At 39.0% G+C, this 20,578-nt stretch overlaps 1 protein-coding gene across 2 annotated transcripts in view; it reads right to left on the bottom strand.

Moving 5' to 3' along the window:
- Positions 1-20,578, bottom strand: part of ARHGAP15 (Rho GTPase activating protein 15) — a 609,260-nt gene that overhangs the window by 508,383 nt on the left and 80,299 nt on the right. The window contains exons 1-2 of one of the 2 annotated variants that reach the window (XM_084891909.1): positions 10,883-10,925; positions 10,317-10,378 (exon numbers count right to left, since the gene is read on the bottom strand). In XM_084891909.1, coding sequence (XP_084748035.1) covers positions 10,317-10,378; positions 10,883-10,903 — 83 coding nt within the window. In that variant the 5' untranslated portion in view covers positions 10,904-10,925. Of the gene's footprint in view, positions 1-10,316; positions 10,379-10,882; positions 10,926-20,578 lie in introns of those variants that run through there. The other variant, XM_084891908.1, reaches the window with a different exon arrangement.

Genomic DNA, 20,578 nt, shown 5'->3' with positions numbered 1-20,578 from the left:
AGAGGGAATAAACATAGAAACAAATAAATCCTCCAAACAACATTGGGAGGTGGGTAATACACCCATTTTACAGGTGAGGAAACTTGAAGCTTCATGAGGCTGCAGCCTACTCAAGAGCACAGAAAGCATAAATGTGGGATTAAGGCCACATTTTCTGGACCTTCAAGGCCATGTTCATTCTGCTGCATCAACTGTCTCTAGAGCAGGCAGCATGCAACTCTTCCGTAGTCCTATAAGGCATATGCATGCAGAGCTTCAGAAAGGCTCTGAGAAAGGAAGATACAGAACTGTTGTCAGTACTTGAATGTCTTTCTTTTTGGAGAAAAGTCACTTTATTGCCTGATCTGGGTTGTCCCAGAATGACAAATTGCAAGCCCTTTTATACCTACCTTCCCATGATGGCCACCAGGCAAATGCAGTCACTGGTTGGAGCCAATTAATGCCTCATCTTAAATATGAGAGCACTCTTTTCTATGTCCCACAAGGAAATATAAAAAAACAAATTCTTGAATGGACTTAAGGATTAAGTAAGACACATAGCTCAAGAACTATCCCACTTCATTAAGTCAGAGATCCTAGGAATAGATGAGCCAGTCTTCCCACAAATTTACAGATATCAGTCATGTGAGGCATTGATATTGAGGGTAGTGATTCAGTGCAGGGAACAGACACAAGGATTGCAGGCATTTACTTTATTTTTTGTATGAAAACAAATGGCATCTAAGGGGAAAAAGGTGCTTACTACAATTAGGAAGAGGAACTAAATTCAAATAAAGACAATTTATGCAATTAGTGAGACACTTAAATGACTTTCTTAAAACAAATTGTGAGTTGTGAAGGTGAAAATATAAAAAGAAAAACCACAAACAAACATAAACACAAACAAACAATAGAAAATAACAAAAAACGAAACAAAACAAGAAATAACAAAACTCTGGGCATCAGCTTAGCTTAAAACTCTTTGCATTCTACAACATGGACACCGGATGGCAGCACATAATAACAGCAACTTAGTAACTGCTTATCTGTGGAACACTTGATGGAGAATGCCCCTTACACCATTCATTATGGTTATAAGAGCCTGTCAGCTCGAGCTCCAAGTTTTACACAGTCATTTGCTCTAGCATTAAACTTGAAATGTTACACTCACCTCTCTTATGCCTCCTTTGCCTAATGATAGGGTAGCTAACCAAAATGCAGAAGAAAATATGTGAGATTTCTTGGTAAAGTTCAGACCTTCTTTGGGCTGTCTGCCTTTGGGAGCTGACTTGGTCACACTGGATTTGACTTGAGTTTGCAACTGGGGCGGGAGTGAAAGTAATTTACTCTAGTGTCCCTGGGTAATTTACCACAAAATCACGCAGAACTGTCAAATGTTCTGACTCATTCTCAAACTGGCGCGTGAGAAACTTAATTCTCCCTTCCCATATTTTAAGCTTCTTATAACTTGTCACATCTAAAAGGAGGGTCAAATAGACATGGAGGTATAAATATACACGTCTCTGCCACTACTGCAAGAAACAGAGGAGCTTTACATATTCAAAGAGCTATCAGATGTTGGAAATTATAACGGAGCAGATGATGAAAATCATAAAACCAAAGCAACCTTTAACAGATCCACTTCCATATTACGGTCTCCAAACCTTCCTTCTAGACCTCACTACGCACACAAAAGGAAAGACACGTTCAGCCTGGGATGAATTACTGGGATCCTGAGCAGAAAGTGCTAAAGAAAAATAAGTTCAAGTCAGAAGCGTATTTTCATATCACATTCTAAAGGAAATCTATTCTTAATAACAATGGTTTAAAAAAAGAGAGAGAGAGAGAGAGAGAGAAAGAAAGAAACAAATAAGAAGAAACAAACAAAAGGTCTAATAGTAAGGGGCCCTGGGTTGAAAATGGCACCAGTGGACATAACCCTGCACCTCCTTTATTCTATCCTTTCCACCCGAACACTATCTCAGTGCCCTTGTCTCCCCCTCCTGTCCGCACCTCCCCACCCCACGGGCACATGCACACACATATGTACTTCTCAGGCCACTGTGAAGACCAGAGGGAGAAGGGACATGTGACCAGGTGTGCAGAGCTACAAAGAAGACAATGAGACGAGGAAGGGGCAGGCATGAAGGGAGAGGTGCAGAGGGGGAGACAAGGGCGCTGAGATAGTGTTCATGCTGCCAGGTGTCTTTTGTAAATTAAAGGGTTGAAAATAACTTTTCACTATGGTCTCAGGGAGCTTCAGAGGGGCTGGCGCTACTTCTCATTTGGGATACAGAGGCCCCAAAGGAAGGAAGCCCTAATCTTCCTCAGAAAAGCTAAACCATATTTTCAATGTATACAATTAAAAATTAAAGTTGAATGATGAATGCTTTAGGCTTTCAATCCTGTCTGTGATCACTGGGGAAATTTGTGGAACTTGATTTCAAAATAAGGCTAAATCTATGCTGCTTTATGAATGTAACATATAGCCAATGTGTTCTCCTTCCCTTCACCCACTCTTGCTCATATTCAGAAATAGGTCAAACTTTTCTTAGAAAGAGAAAATGTATGAAAGAAGGAAGCTAAATAAAAAGGAAAATGGGAAGAAGAGGAACAAAAACAAGGACACATTACTTGATGTGGGTGACATAATTATGGGTTGCTGAGTAAAAAACTTTATAAATATGAATAAAAACAAAGTTGCTAAGTGGTAATTGAAGCCCTTGGTACTGTCAATGATACAAAATATAATAATGGTTTTTCACTCCCTGGACTCAAAAGGCTTCTAGCAAGAGGGGGGAAAAAAGCTAACCTATTTCAAACAGAGGATGAGGCTAAAATCTTACCCTAATCTTTTATACAATAAAGTTTGGAAGGAAGGAGAGGTTAATACATGCGACTAAGTTTCTCTACTTGTAAAATTGAACGTAATAATACAGCCTATCTTATAGTATTATTACAATACTAGTGACCCAGTGCATGAAATTCATGCACATTAAAAGGGAATTAATTAAAGGAAATATTTCAATATTGCTATTTGCCCTTTCTCAATAATAGAAGTGTCAGAAATGAACAAAAATTAGTAAAATATATATATGAAAATCTTCCTCCTGTCAGAGTCTGGGGCATGGCACAGAAACTAGAGTCAAGTCCCCACCCATCCAAATGCACCTCGAAATCGCACAACTCCAAGAGCCGGCCAACCCCATTCCCATTGGGTTAGTTCCAGACCCAGCTGGCTCCATCCCCATCAAGCCCCACCAGGTTGGGGGGCATGGCTACAGGTCGCCTGACTCGGGCCAGGAGGTGAGGCTTGAGGTCTCCAAGCCTGGGCCAGAGGGCACAGCCTGAGGTCACTCAACAAGCCCGCATGGCAGGGAATGTGGCCTCAGGTCTCCTGGCCTAGCCCTGGGATAGGGGGCATGGCCTTAAGTCTTTGGCTGAGTGCCCAGGGGGTGGGGGGCAACAGTCTGAGGTCCCCCAGCCTGGCACTGGGGCAATGGGGTGCGGCCTGAGGTCCCCCATCAAGCCCTGCTGGGTAGGGGCTGTAGCCTGAGGTCTCCCGGCCCAGCTCTGGGGCAGGGGGACCAGCCTGAAGTCCCCTGTCAAGCCCCACTAGGTGGTGGGTACAGCCTCAGGTCCCCTGCCCTGGCCCAATGCCATGCAGCCTTGGGTCCCTGCTGATTTTCATTAAGGCTCATTACAAGAACTTGGCCTCTGCTGTGGGTACACCATCTTGTGTTATGAGATCCCCACCTCTGCTGTGGGTACAGTCATCTTGTTATGGCATGATAGTCAATTTGCATATTTCCTCTTTATGAGATAGAATTTCTGATAAAATAATTTAGCCAAGTGCTTGACAGAGTATCTATAATAATAAAAGTGTAATATGCTAATTAGACTGGACATCCTTCTAGATGATCTTCTGGACGAAGCTGGGGCTCTGAGGGAAGCCCGGGTCCTGGAGGGCAGCCCAGGTCCCAGGTGCCAGAGGGAAGCTGGGGCTGGCAGCCCGGGGAAGGTAGGCCTACTCTTGCAAAAATTTCATGCATTGGGCCCCTAGTTTATTAATATTGTTTACTAACTCATCAAAATGTATAAACATATATTAAAGTACCTTGATAAATGGGTAAAAAGTTATCAAACAAAATTTTACATAAGAAATATAAGTTATAATAATTATGGTTATAATTTAATAGTAATTTATTATTTACTAAATTATCAATGGGATAAATTTACACATTTTTAAGGTTATGATCAAACTGAATATTTTGTTGGCAGTTACAAAAAAATACAGACTCCTTAGGCAAGAAATGAAATCATACATAATACCATTTTTTTTTTAAGTGGTCATGTGATTTAATCAAGCAATACAGGGTTAGTGTTCATCCAAAGAAAATATAAAAGAAAAATTGACAAGTAATAGGAGGTTTGCAGCAATTATAACTATCTTATATAATTAAGAGGTAATATGCAAATTGACCATCACACCCTCATACAAGATGGCTGCCCCCATGTGATCACAAGATGGCTGCCACAATATGGCCACCACAAGATGGCTGGCAGGGGAGAGCAGTTGTGGGGGATCAGGCCAGCAAGGGAGGGCAGTTAGGGGTGACCAAACTGATAAGGGAGGGCAGTTGGGGACAATCATCAGGCCAGCAAGGGAACAGTTAGGTGTCGATCAGGCTGGCAGGGGAGTGGTTAGGGAGTGATCAGGCTGGCAGGCAGAAGCAATTAGGGGCAATTAGGAAGGCAAGCAGGTGAACAGTTGGGAGCCAGCAGTCCTGGATTGTGTGAGGGATGTCTGACTGCCTGTTTAGGCCTGATCCCACAGGGAAATCCCCTGAGGGGTCCTAGATTGGAGAGAGTTCAGGCTGGACTGAAGGACACCCCTCAGTGCATGGATTTCATGCATTGGGCCTCTAGTTTTAGTATAAAACTGGAATCAATTTAAATATCATATAAAAGAGGAGTGCAGGAATGGATTTGTATATTACAGTTCCATCAATATGGTGGAATATTATATGTTACTAGCGGCCTGGGGCACAGATTTGTGCACATTGAAAGGAAATTAATTAGAAGAAAGAACTGTGTGGTAATTGCATTACTGCAAAAAATTATATATAAAAATAATATCTACAATATAGTATTATAAAATTAAAATACAAAATATTTTAATATTGCTAATTGCCCTTTCTCTATAATAGAAGTGTCAGAGATTAAATAAAATTAGTAAAATGTATATAAAAATAATAAATTGATTAATAAACAACATGATGTAACAATAAATATATGATATAAAAACAACAAAAACATGATATAAAAACAAAAATATGATATAAAAACAACACTAATAAAAATTATGACTGATAAATTGATTAAATTTATGCTAATATCTCCCTGTACATCACATTAAGAGTAAAAACACTTTCAGAGTGCTTGACTAATTTCCCTTGTGATGAAGTATTTATAACTTTAAAGTCACAGATTCTTCAAACTCAAGAGAAAGCAACATATAAGTGACCATGGCTGAAAACATATAAGTGTCCATGGTTCAGGTAGAAATATTCCTACTCTGCCTAGAGTTTGTGCTTGTGATTTATTGTCATAGAAAATGTGGCATCACAGGAAACAGCTTCATGTTGTGCCAACAGTTGGTCTTTAGATACACTCTGGCATCGTGTGTGATTGGCACCAGGGAGAGCTTTATATGTATTGTGCATGTGCAAGTCAAAGTTAAATTTTTAAAATATATTTTATTGATTTTTTACAGAGAGGAAGGGAGAGAGATAGAGAGCTAGAAATGTCGATGAGAGAGAAACAGTGACCAGCTGCCTCTTGCACACCCCCCCACCGAGGATGTGCCCACAACCAAGGCACATACCCTTGACCAGAATCGAACCTGGGACCTTTCAGTCCACAGACTGACGCTCTACCGCTGAGCCAAATCAGTTTCGGCTCAAAGTTTATTTTTAAATTGCCAGTGCGCATCATATGTCCTGGCTGGTCAGTTGGTTGGACGCTCAGGGGGACGTATGGTTGGTCACTTAGCCTTTTATATATAGACTAGAGGTAATATGTGCACAGGGGTGGAGGGAGGGTATGTTCCTCAGCTCAGCCTGCACCCTCTCCAATCTGGGATCCCTTGAGGGTTGTCCGACTGATAGGGCCTAAACAGGCATCCCTCTCACAATCCAGGACTGCTGGCTCCAAACTGCTCGCCTGCCTGCCTTCCTGATTCCCCCTAACTGCTTCTGCCTGCCAGCCTGATCATCCCCTAATCACTCTACTGCCAGCCTGATTGATGCCTAACTGCTCCCCTGCCAACCTGACTGCCCCTAACTGCCCTCCCCTGCAGGCCTGGGTTGCCCCTAACTTCACTCCTCTGCCGACCTGGTCACCCCTAACTGCCCTCCCCTATAGGCTTGATCACCCCCAAGTGCCCTCCCTTGCAGGCCTGGTCCTTCCCAACTTCCCTCCCCTGCTGGCCTGATTGCCCACAACTGCCTTCCCTTGTAGGCCTGGTCCCTACCAACTGCCCTCCCCTGCTGGCCATCTTGTGGTGGCCATCTTGTGTCCACATGGGGACAGCCATCTTTGACCACATGGGGGTAGCCATCTTGTGTGCTGGAGTGACAGTCAATTTTCATATTACACTTTTATTAGATTAGATTATATATGGTGACTTTATCTACAATGTTCAATTTATAAAGAATTTATAATACAGAACAAAAGAAACCCCTAAAATAATAGAATAATATTATGCAACAAATGGGATCATATTAAAGATGCCTGGTCCTTGAGGACTTTCATCAAGAAGGTAAATATGAGAGAGTTGGAGAGGAGATTTTTGCAAAGTCTAATGATGACAAGGTATTACTACCTAAAATATATCGATATTAGGAATTCTCTCTCTCAAAAAATGTCAGAAACCCAATAGAAAATAGTCATACTTTAATGCAGAGGCAATTCTCAGAATGCAAAACCTGATTGACTTGAAAGAGATAAAGTGATGCTCAACTGGAATACTAATCAGAGGAATAAAAATAAATGCAACACAGAGGTAATTCTGTATGGCCACTGACTTGCCAAACTGAGAGGTATATGAAGCTGTGTGCTGATAACATTATGGTGAGACAGAGCCCTTCACATTGCAGAAAGAATGTGAACGTATGCACTCATTCAGAAAAAAGTCTGGCAGCAGCACTCAATGAATTTATAAATGTATGTTCATTTAACCCGGCAATTCTTCACTCCTGGAGATACGCACTGGAAGAAATTCCTAACAGGTTAGTAAGGAGCTATATATGTGGTTTATTGCAATGTTGTTTGTGATCAAAAGAGTTAGGGACAATTTAAGTGCTCATTCTGATATTTGTACATAATGGCAAAATGGGCAGCAGTTCAAAGCAATGAACTAATTTTCAATATATTGATATACATATAATAGATATCCAAACACTAACATTATATTAAACTAGTAGAAAAGAAAATGAGGTTTATAAAACAAAAAGGCTTCTGTAATTAAGAACACATTCACATACACAACTACACACTACTTTCTAGAAAGTCATACATATAGCCAATTGAATGTATGGAGAGTGAGTTTGATGAACACACTTTTTACAAGGGATTGAGATGAGAATTGAAGACTGAAAATATGGTAAATCCAGCAATGGGCCCTCCCCAGATAATGTTAATAACAAGACCACACACTGAAGAGCACAATCACTCAATTCTATGAACCTGAAGTTAAAAAGAAAGAAGCAAAACTAAAATTTATATAACTTTAAATGAAAAAAGCTGAAAGAATTCATAATGCATGCAAACTGACTAAAATAATAATAATATGAGTACAAACTACTGTTTATGTGAATTTAAACTAGAACACAGGCATGGCATGCAAACTGATGAAAGTGACAATGAATAAAACAAATACAAAATGGTATACAAACTGACTGAAACTACCTAAAAACGATTCCCTCTGAAACAGGGAAAGAGCTCTGTTTCGCTTCTCTGCCTTTTCTTGAAACCACCTTCAAATAGAGAAATTCACAAGAATGGTTTATGGATATGTTTTTGTTTTGTTTTGTTTTGTTTTTGTTTTTTTCTGCCAAGGGCCATTTGGATATTTATAATATCACTAGAGGCCTGGAGCACAAAATTCATGCATGTTGGGGGGAGGGTCTCTCAGCCTGGCCTGCACATTCTCCCAATCTGGGTCCCCTCAGGAGATGTCCAACTGCCAGTTTAGGCCCGATCCCACTGCTGAGACTTCCCTGATAGCAGGGCTGACTGGAAGCCATTTCTGTTTGCTCTGCCCTGGAGATTCCCTTAGACCCCACCCCACACAATTTACAACCCCACCCAAGCTATGGGCAAAGACTTTTGCATATGAATGGCCTGTCCTTTCTCAGGCTAAAAACTTGTCAAACAAGCTACACCTGAGTCTGGGAGCACCAAAAGTATCAATAAAAGGCCCAAGACCCAGCACAAGCACCAGCCTGTCTTGCTTCACAGCTGGTCCTTGTCTGGGTAGCTGTGATGGAAAAGAGGAGGAATCTGCAGATCTTTCTGTAGCTCCTGCTGGGTGGCCCCAGGCGGTGGCTGACTTTACACATCCCTGGAGACCCAAGAGCCAGTGTACCCAGTGATCAGTGTGAGACCATACCAGATTAAAACTCTTTACATATACAGCTGACACACTCAAAGGGAAGACTGAGTGAGCACCAAAGACCTTCTGAAGCAAATTTTGCTCCATAGGGGTATCTCCTTCATAACAGCTCTCTCACTGTAGTCACAGCTGGTCTCCACAGCCAATTGACCTAAGGTCAATTCTTCCCAGTGATACCAACAGCAATCAAGGCTCAAGTACAACAATACCATGCTCATGGCCCACAACGGGGTGCACCTACAATGTCCAACTCAGGTGATTGGGGAGGCTGAGCCATTGGGCCCTATAGGACACCTACTACCTAAGGCCACTCTATTAACTCAAGGAGACTTAGCAGCTCTAATCAATATATAGAAACAAACATAGGGAAGTAGCCAAAATACATAGGTAAAGAAATATGTCACAAATGAAAGAAATTGAAAAAAGCGAACTACTAGATATAGAGTTCAAAACCACAGTTATAAGGTTACTCAAGAATATTCTAGAAACCTCCAGGGACTTACTGAGACTTTCAAGGATCTTAGTAAAATGCTCCCCCAAAAATAGAAAGGACCAGTCAGAAATAAAGCATACACTGACTGAAATAAAGAATAATAAACAGGAATTCAACAGTAGACTAGAGGATCCTGAGAATCATATCAATTATTTGAAATACGAGGAAATAAAAAACACCAAACCAGAAAAAAGAATCCAAAAATTTGGAGATAGTGTAAGGAGCCTCTGTGGCAACTGCGGAAATTCGAGAATTGGATTGTTATGATGATGTTCCAGCAGGTGATTAGATGATTGTCATTGAATAAATGAGTAAATTCTTGATACTGTAGGATTCCCAGTTTGTCTGGTTTGTGCTGACAACTACCGTACTACCGTACCGTATACAGGTAATAAATTTCCTTTATTGTCATTTAACAATAAATGTGTACCATATTCTTCTTCATGGAAAAATAAGACATCCCCTGAATATAAGACCTAGCGCATCTTTGGGAGCAAAAATTAATATAAGACACTGTCTTATTTTCGGGGAAACAGGGTAAATATTCCACACATACATAATATTCTAGTGTCTTTCTCTACACTCCTACTAACCTTACTTTTTTACTTCAAGGTTTTTTCTCTCCTTGACTGAGGAATGCTTATTACCTTTTCTAAATTATCTCACCTATTGTGTTCATCACGCCACCAAATGCTACTTTCAACTTTTTATTTAACAGATGATTTCATTTTCCTTTTGTTTGTCTCAAATTATTTTTATTTGGGTAACAAATGTACGTCAAATCCTCATTTGGCGAAAAACAAAACAAAACACACAACTATGCTTGCAATGTATTATAGGAAAATTTTATTTGATGCAATACAACTCCATTCACCCCTTAATCTGTTTATATGAGAAATCAAACTCATTATCTCATTTATTTGCATTTTTTAAAGATTTAAAGTCCTAAGAAGACAACAGCACTTTATTTATGTATTCTGTGCAACAATATAGAACATAGGACTTTTATTGGAAAACTATAACTACAGTAAAAATAACAATCATAGTAATAGAGTATATTCTAGTCTTGTACCATAAGGCCTACTTTCAAACAAAAGGGATGGCACAAGTAAAGGAGATGGGGAATTAGCACAGTCATATAAAAGTGAATTAAAGAACTTTTATTACCTTAGTTTCTTTCCTCCATCGGCAATTTTAGCTTTTTGAAGATAACCTTCTTTTTCAACCATCTGTAAGAAGAATGCATCTGTTAAAACTGTGACAAACTCCCATGCATTATTAGTTTAAATGAACCCATGCTTTCCAAAAGTCATTGTAGTGATAGAAGTTTCCAGTCATAGAACTTCATTAATAATGCATATATAGCTTATGGAAAGTGCCTGCAAGATGATAGTCATTACAAGCCCTTAAATATCCAAAAGAAAGATTACGAAGAGTAATGTGAATGATTTGTTACATGGTGATACACCTTTACTCGCTTTTCCTTCTGGGCATTGAAGCAACTTGCTTACAAAATTGATTAACAACAGTAAAACAAAGACAAATTTGATGCTCTCCTTAATTTTACTGATCATCCTTAGAAAAGTACTTATGTTTTTTTACTCTTCACCCCACTTCCTCATGTACCTGGTGAGGCCAGTGATTTAGAAGAATTCAATGGAGCCAGGTAACTGAGTCACATGAACCATGGAAGGACATTTAAAACAGTGACATTGTATGCATATTGTTGTTACCAAGATAAGCTGTAACACCATCCCACTATCTTCTTCTATGATGTAGGTTTGTTTCCTTTCCTGTTTGTATGTATTGGCTTTCATTAGTTGTACATCAGAAGATTCTTAACCTGTTAACCGAGTGGGACGTATAAATACGTCAAACATAAACATTATAGGGTACGGGAAGGACATATGTATACGTCCTTGAAATATATGTTGAGCCCTGAAACGGGCTGGACGTATATTTCCGAAAAACAAAGGTATTAGTCATCCATGCATGTCTCGACATGAATTTAAGACACGGAGGGAATCAGTATAATTTTGCTAGTGAGAATGGTGGTCGTGTTCAACAAGAATTGTTTTGGAGTTAACACATGACTTACTGAATAAAGGGTATAGGATTTACATAGATAATTTCTATACGTCAATTCATTTGGCTGAACTCTTGTGTCAAAACAATACACACATTGTTGGAACAATGAGGATAACAGAGTCAGAATCCCCAGTTAAATAAAAACAAAAAAATTACAGAAAAATGAACATATAGTAAGATTCAAAGACAAACTTATAGTTTTAAAATGGAAGGATAAAAAAGACTTATTGATGCTCAGTTCTATTCATAATGACGAAAAGACAATGATTGAAAAGAGAGGAAGAAGGCAAGAAGAACCGAATGTTGTCCTGGATTATAACAAGAATATGGGAGGCGTTGATTTGGGAGATGGAGTGAGTTATGATGGCCTACACAGCTGCCCGTAATAGGGTAAAAAAATTTTTTCTACGATTAATTGATATGTGCTGCTTCAATGCATATATTATATACAAAAAAAGATAAAGGTCATTTGGATCGATTACACTTTTTGATAGAGTGTGTAGACAAATTGGTAGATAACAACATAGTGAAAACCCACCCAAAGACATCAAAAACAGCTCTACATCTAACCATCACGCTTAGTTGAAAGACATTTTCCAGAACAAATGAAAAGCGATATAGGAAAAACTAAATCCAGGAAATGCCGAGTTTGCTACAAAAAAAGGTTTTAGGAAAGAATCTACATACTGGTGTCCAGATTGTAAGGTAGCACTATGTATCAACAATTGTTTTAAAATATATCACACGGAAGTTGAGTTTTTAATTTTTATATCTATATTTTAATTTTTTAAACTCAATATTTCTATTTTATTTGTGTGCTTTTTATTGTTCTGTAATTGTTAACTTTTTTATATTTTTTATTATGTATCGAAATAAAAAACATATTTTTTTGTAATCTTTATAATTGTTTGTAAAATTTATAATTTTTTAATTTGATGTTTCCATTTTTTTATGGTATTCTTTTCTATTTGTTTGTAATTTTGTATTTTCCTTTCTGCTTTATATATAAATAAACAAAAAATATATATTTCATAATCTTTTCATTTATTTTAAGTATAAATAAAAAAATAATAATAATATAAAATTACATCCTCCAGTAGTGATGTGAAAGAGTACATGCCTATTATATGTTGTGTAATTAAAAAGGGAATTCCCCGGTTAACAGGTTAAAGGAGATTCAATAATTTTTTGTAACACCACAGAAGTTTTATGGAGTTCTAGAGTAAAAATGCATCATGCAAATTGTGACGTAGTGACTCCCAGAAAAATCTATAATAATTGTTTTAGTTTCAACTAATATATTTTTTTAAACATTTGTATTGATTTCAGAGAGAAAAGAAAAGGGAGGTAGAGATAGAAAAAATATCAATGATGAGAATCATCAATTGGCTGCCTCCTGCACGCCCCCTACTGGGGATTGAGCCAGAAACTTGAGCATGTGCCCTTGACTGGAATCTAACCTGGACCCTCCAGTCTGCAGGCCGGCTCTCAATCCATTGAGCCAAGCCAGCCAGGGATGTTTTAGTTTCTTAACATTCTATTCCTACCTTCCCCTTATTTCACACCTCCCACCCGAATTCTATGACCTTACCTTGTGCTTCATCTTTTCATCTTGATGAATTGATGACACCTTCTCTCTCATGTTATATGATAAAAGATTTAAGAAGTCACCTGCCTGCCCTACTAGCATGGCTCAGTGGTTGAATATTGACCTATGAACAGGAGATTGCTGGTTCGATTCCTGGTCAGGGCACATGCCTAGGGTTGTGAGCTTGATCCCCAGTAGGGGGTGTGCAGGAGGCAGCCAATCGATGATTCTTTCTCATCATTGATGTTTCTCTCTCTCTTTCCCTCTCCCTTCCTCTTGGAAATCAATATATATATATATATATATATATATATATATATATATATATATATATATATATATATTTTTTTTTTTTTTTTTTTTAAAGAAGTCACCTGCCTAATATTGAAGGACCTCACTCAGTGACACCCTAGACACTTTCTTCTTGCTGTGGTATTCCACCTCCACCATGCCTTATTCTAACAAACTCCGAAACATGAGACATCTAATTTAAAATGCAATGTGTCTGTTAGAGTTTTCCCATGATTCCTCTGCAGTCTCTTTTAGGGGCCCCTGTCCTGAATCTCCATTTCCATTCTGCCATTGTCACTATCATAGCTTTTACTGGATCATTTGTAATGGTCCACTCACTTGCTTGTGCCTGCACCTGCGCTGTGACTTTACCTTTCAGACCTGGCTTCCCAGAACCTAGAGTACTGGGTGGCACCAATAGTCACAGTAATAAATACTCTTTGATCAAATGAGTGGATGAATAATGGACTGTTTAAATTTTTATTTAAATCATTATAGGAGCCTGTAAAAGCCAAGAAATTCAATCTCTTCTGTGACAGGTGAAAGGAAGAGAAATTTGTCAATAAGTGAGTTGTCCCAAACCACTAAAATTTTGCCAGTTAAAGAACTGGCTATTTACAGACCCACTCTGATCTAGGTGATGTCTTTTCTGACTTGTTCATTATTTCATCCCTAATACAAAGTACAGTACTTAACCTTCAAAATATATTTGAAGAAAAGATTTCTGAATAATTATTAAGACAATTTATGATAATTATAGCAAATAATTTTTCACATATCAACATTTCCAGAAAATTCCTTTTACTTCAGCATGCTCTCCACAGGGTAAAAGAGTCTAAGGAAGCTCTCTTGCACAATTTTTAGAATCATGATGCTCATTAGTGACTTTTTAATACTTGGATACATCTATTCATTTGCTTTTCCCACCTTTTATTCCATGTATACTGTTTCTTTTCCTTGGGGCCAAGAAATCTTATTTGTTTACCCTCTAAAACTCATATAATAAGTTCAGTGTGTAACTCTGGGTAGCACTGGTTTCTACAAATGTCTGAAAGAAAGATGTTTCCAGTAGCAATTAGCATCACAGAGGAGGTCCCTTTCTTGATGAATGTATATTGAGAAATTTTGTTGTGTAACCGTAGACAAAATTTGTTTTACTTAAGCTTTCGTCTGATGAAAATAGAATTTAGCAAAAGCCTGGATTTATCTACCAAAAAAGCTATAAAACTTCTCTACCCATCAGAACAATTGATACATGCTTTCTCAGCTAAGAATACCCTTTCTTTCCCCAAAAATATTCATTAAAAGGCCACTGTGTGGACCAGATAAGTGTTTTGTTAATCATTTCTCAAAAAGAGGAATGTGAAAGGCAAAAATTAATACTCATGCAGGGAGAAATCAACATAAGCAGGCTAAAATTATTTACCTTAAAATTCCATCTCCTTGAACAACATAAGCTATGTTCTTCCAGACACTGCTAGGCCTTTTCAAGATTCCTGAGACTAGGCCCAGGCTCCGTATTTCTCATGTTAGAACTCTATACAATCGACTCAATTGCCATCAAACAGGCTGGGCCATTTCCCATGATCTTGAGTCAATGCATTACAGTTGTCAGGTATAACCACAAAGAGGTCCCAGGAAAAGGAAAGAGGAAGGGGTAAATGGCAATTTAGTAATATTTTCCTATATCATCTTCCAAAATCCAGGCTGCCTTCAGTGTATTATGAAGAAGCTAATCGTCTTTTCACTGTGTACTCTTTTTTTTTTTAATATATTTTATTGATTTTTTACAGAGAGGAAGGGAGAGAGATAGAGAGCTAGAAACGTCGATGAGAGAGAAACATCGGCCAGCTGCCTCTTGCACACCCCCTACCAGGGATGTGCCCGCAACCAATGTACATGCCCCTGACCGGAATGGAACCTGGGACCTTTCAGTCTGCAGACCGATGCTCTACTTCACTGTGTACTCTTACCTACAACATTTACTATGTGCACATTTTCACATATCTACAAGTATCCACTTGCACATTTCTACATGTAGTTTATATACATGTACAGACATCATGCACACATTTTCACTTCTGGAAAGTGTTCATTCCTCCCCATTGTCTCTTTATGTTTATCTGCAGTCATTCATTCTTTTAACCAATTTTCAAAGTTAAAATAAAAAAGAAAACCTTCCCTTTTAATATAGCTGCTCTGTCACCCTGCTTTGCTTTTAAGGGGAATGGTTTCCACAATAGCCTCCAGCACCTCAGACACTTAGGCCAGCTTTTCCCCTGGAGTAGAAAACTCCAACGAGACTTCCTACACCAGAAGCACTGCCTTAATTTAAGTCCCATTCTGGCAAGCAAATGTTTCATGACGTGGATTTTAAATTACTCTTGTATTCCTTGTCATCATATTTTGAAATGTCTCACTATGTTCTAGGCACCAAGAATCGGTTATTCTGGGAGGCTCATAGGAGCTGGCAGAAGTATTAGGTCAAGCAAAAGATTTCCTTGTATTTTGTAAGTAGGTTTATATATGGTACCGTTATTAATTATTACTCTAATTATTAATTATTCTAATTATTTATTCCTACTTTATGTTCATGCCATGGCTTGAAAAGACAATAATACATAGATTACAGTTGAGTATGTTGATCTTCTAGGACTCAGGTGGTGTTATCTCTAGTAATGTATAAAATTGTATATACCTAGCTCCAGGTCTAAGTTGAGGATACCATAATGCCAAGTTCTGGGCCAACTTGAAGGTCTTTAAGAGAGTAACACACCCTAAATTATGTATACTTGAGAAATGTCAACCAATCTTTAGATGCTGTATCTGGCTTCTTGAGCTTTTTATCCAATGTCCCAGAGAAGTCCTATTTAATGCTAAGTGGCAGGAAAGATCAGTGATTTGTCTAGATTGGATGCCAGCCAGTCTGCTAGCATTGAGGACATACACAGTAGACCCAACTCTGCTCAAATACAGATGAAAAGAATGAATGGTAGTAGGATATCCATATATCACTGCCTTATCAACCTTAGTTGGAGGTGATGGACAAGGCAGGAGAGCAGAAGACAACCTCTGATTAATGTAACACTTGTGGCAGAAAGACCAGCCTATACTCATAAGTACAGACACTGCAATTTTTCATGTGAAGGCTCCATGTTGTTCTCAGATAAAAGAAGTAGAATTGAAAACAATAAGTTTTCATCAGCATCAGTACAGCAAAAGAGTTCTGTCAAAATACATGTTAATAAAAGGAAATAAATTGAATCTAAAACTTTCACCAGAATTTGATGAGGAAAACTTGGCTTTCAACACGACAACCACAAAGCCCTTATTCCTTATAACATTTACTCAGCTATTGTATTTAAGTTATTCTTCTTTTTCCCCTTTGTTCTGATTCTGTGTTCACTGGCAACACTCTGACTCCAAAAATTAGCTTCCTAGTTCTTTGAAGTAGTATATGGGTGCCTTAAATAGTCAGCATCAGAATAACCACTACATAAATTTATAAATCAAAATTATAGTTTATACATCAGACTTACAATTTGGTTACTAATAGATAGTCCCTAGGGATCATTATCTTTGTAAGCCCTGATAACTTTTATAAATATAATTTTTCTAGACCCACAAAACTGAGCTAGCCCTAAACTTGTAAGAGCCATTGAAAATAGTGCTACCCTGTGAAACCATCTCTGATGGACCTCCCTGCTCCAGGTGAACTTTGCCTCATCTCTCTGTAATTATAACACCAGGCTACTATAATGGTCAAATAGATTTAGAATTTATTTTCCTATTTAATTGTGAGGCACTTACTATACTTTTTCTGAACTGTTAATAGCTCTCAGTACCTTTCTGTTAATCTTGTTTTATTTGATAATCTAGCTATATCTATATAAAAGCCTAAGCAACTGTTACAACCGAAACAACTGAACGGATAGCCAAACAAGCTGTGTTGGGTGACCAGGCCTACAAGGGGGTAGTGAGGGATGACCAAACAACTGAGCAGCAAGCTGAGTGGGGTGATCAGGCCGGCAGGGGGGTTAGTGAAGGACGACCAAATGACTGAACAGAGAGCTGTGTGGGGTGACCAGGCTGACAGGGAGGTTGTGAGGGATGACCAAATGACTGAACAGCAGGCTGTATAGGGCAACCAGGCCAGCAGGGAGGACAGTTAGGTGTTTCCAGGCTGGCAGAGGGAGGCAGTGAGGGGCGACCAGGCTGGTGGGGGTGTTAGGGGCAACCAGGTGGGCGGTGTGGGGCAGTTGGGGGCTACCAGGCTGACAGGGGAAGGGGCATTTGAGGGTGACCAGGACATGTGGGGGAGGGGGGGTTAGGGGTGATCAGGAGGATAGACAGGTGAGTAGTTAGGAGCCAGTGGTCCTAGATTGTGAGAGGGACGTCCAACTGCTGGTTTAAGCCCGATTCCCTATGGACATCCAGCAGTCGGACATCCCTTGAGAGATCCCAGATTAGAGAGGCTGGGCTGAGGGGAACCCCCCTCCCCCAATGCACAAATTTTATGCACCAGCCCTCTAGTATATTTATAAAAGCCTAAGTGACCTGCTGACTGGCTGACTGGCCGGCCAGTAGCTATGATGTGCACTGACGAATAGGGGGCAGATGCTCAGAATCCATAGGCATGGAAACGTGGGATAGACTGATAAATCTCAGAGTAAAGTGAGGAGAGAGGAGGGCCAGAGGAGATTAACCCAAGATCTTATATGCATACTAAAGTCCTGGTGCATGGATTTCTGCACTGATGGGTCCGTCGGCCTGGCCTGCAAGGATCGAGCGTGCAACTGGCTCTCCGACACCCCCAAGGGGTCCTGGATTGTGAGAGGGCACAGGCCAGGCCGAGGGACCCCACTGGTGCATGAATCTATAGCACTGAGCCTCTAGTTTCTATTATAAAACTCAGAACGGGGATACACCTGGTTATATCATTTTATTCCTAAGTTATGCTTTGCTTTTCCTCTTAAATTCTTCTTACTTCTCCATTACCCACAGAAATAGATATTTCTGCCTGTCTTATTTCCATTGCCTTAATTTTTAATTTATTTTTCATTTTTTCTATTTATAAAATAAAAATTATTCTGAAGTTGTACAACATAGTGTTTTGATATACATATACATAGTGAAATGATTACTATAGTGGAGCTAATTAACACATTCATCTTGTCATATAGTTACCTTTCTTATCTTTTATTTTGTGTGTGTGTAATAAGAGCACCTTAGATTTAATCTCTTAGCACATGTCTAGTATATAATACAATCTTATTAACAGTTATCACTATGTTGTATATTGGATCTCTGGAATGTATTCATCCTACATAACTCATTGGCTTTCCTTCTCATGACTATGTCTTTAGGATGCAACACTTCTCTCCTTGGAGCTCACTGTTTACATTTTTCTTCTCGGTCTCCAAATATTCTTAAACTGTCTCTTTTTCGTTATATCAGATCTGTTGACCTTATATGTGGACTTGCTGTGGATGCAATTCATTAAGAACAGAAATGAAAGTGAGGAGACAAATCATCTTAAAAATCCAGCTTATCTGTATGTCATATAAAGTACTAATTTCATAAAGAATTAAATGCTCAATTATAAAAACATCTTACACATAGCTTGAAATATGATGTTTTTAGAGACACAAAATATAATGTTTTTGCCTAATGTAAATATATAATTTACTGTGCACATACTTTCAAAAAGTGGTAAGCCAAAATTCAAGCTGGATATACTACTCATTACAAGAAAAGGAGAATATAAGAACAGCAAAGGAAAATGATTCTGGGTCATGCACGAGTGGTGCCAGGGAAGGAGCAACTTTAGGCCTTCAAGTTAGGCAGAGTTTGCTCATTGCAACCTATTTATAACCATCTATATATATATATATATGTTGCTCAGTACTTTCATGGATATTCTCCCTTTCTTTCTCTCACTTAGAATGAGAGACCATGTTGGGTTGTGTGGTTCTGCTGAATGTCTTGAACCATTTTTCAAATGTTGGGTTTGGCAAAGCACATATTATGTATTGCCAAATATTTTTTCCCCATGATTTTAAACCCCTGAGTATTTCAAAGGAAATTTTACCCACATGTCCTGATTTGTTTACCCCTAAATCACCAAAATGTCATTTTGAAAAAGCTAGTATTTGATATCTAATAGCCTTTTCCCCAAAACTTTCATCTTATAACCAGTGTGTTTTGTTTGGTCACACCAAAAATCTAGGTTCTGTTTGGGAAACAGGCTCATGAAGGCACCTCTTTGTGTCTCAAAAACTTTCTTCAGTTTTCTGGAGATGTTTCCTGTGTCTCACCTCTCCTTCCCCCTCTTCAGTTTCTCTTTTCTGTCCTGAATTCTATTTCTTTGTGTCCTTGATATAACTATATTGTTCTTTATTTGCCTGCTATTGGAGTTCAGTAAGAATGGCCTTCTCTGTTCTGTCTAGGCCAGTTATTAGCATAATTCATTTTTTGTTATAACCTAACTAGAGGCCTGATGCAGGGATTCACACATTGGTGGGGTCCCTCAGCCTGCCCTGTACCCTCCCCAAATCTGGGAGCCCCTTGGGAGATGTCAGAGAGCCTGGCCTGGAGGGGATCAAGCCAAAACCAGCAGTCCGATATCCCCTGCTGTGCCTGCCACCACTGAGGAGGCAGGAAAGGCTCATGCTGCTGCAGCTGCACTTGCCAGCAGTGAACCTTGCTCCTGGCGTTCATTGGTCAGCTGAGCAGCACTCCCACTGTGGGAGTGCACTGAACACCAGGGGACAGTTCCTGTGTTAAGCATCTGCCCCCTGGTGGTCAGTGTGCATGAGAGCAATCGGTCAAATGGTCGACCAGTCACTTAGGCTTTTATATATAGATTTCAGTCTAGGCAGTAGGGAAGACAGAGTTATTACTCAATGTTATTAGCATTGTTGTTGTTGTTGTTGTGTGTTCTTATTCTCTACTCTAGAGTTAAATGAACTTAAAATGTGTGTCTGGATGAGAGAAATTATTGGAACCTCTTTTTGTGTTTTAATTGTTTCTAAACACCTTAACATCAGTTCCAGGCCTTCATGATCTGAGAATAATCCCCCTCTGCTCACATCCCCTGACTTATTTCTCTATTTTAGCTAGTGTGTGATTCTTGTACTTTTTCAAATGCAACAATGTGTTCTGTCCTCTAGACCTTTGCCCTTGCTGTTCCTTCTGTTTGAATCATTATTCTTCCAGTTCTTTGGTTGACAAGCGCCAAACTGCATATATCAATTTACATGTCCTTTTCAAAGAGTGCTTTTATGACTACTCAATCCAAGGTAGGCTCTTTCTCTCACATAGAAATTTGTTTTTCTGCTGTTAAAGCAGATTTTGTAATATGCATTTATAAAATTATTCACTCCCTTACTTATTGAACACTTCCCTTTACTCATAAATTGAAAGTCCCTCAAAAAAAGAACACGAGTATTTAGCATATTAT

The sequence above is a fragment of the Pipistrellus hanaki genome, assembly GCF_964339955.1.
Source record: "Pipistrellus hanaki genome assembly, chromosome: 8".
Taxonomy (NCBI): Eukaryota; Metazoa; Chordata; class Mammalia; order Chiroptera; family Vespertilionidae; genus Pipistrellus; species Pipistrellus hanaki.
The sequence above is the reverse complement of the archived record's forward strand: the minus strand, read 5'-3'. Positions and strand labels throughout refer to the sequence as shown.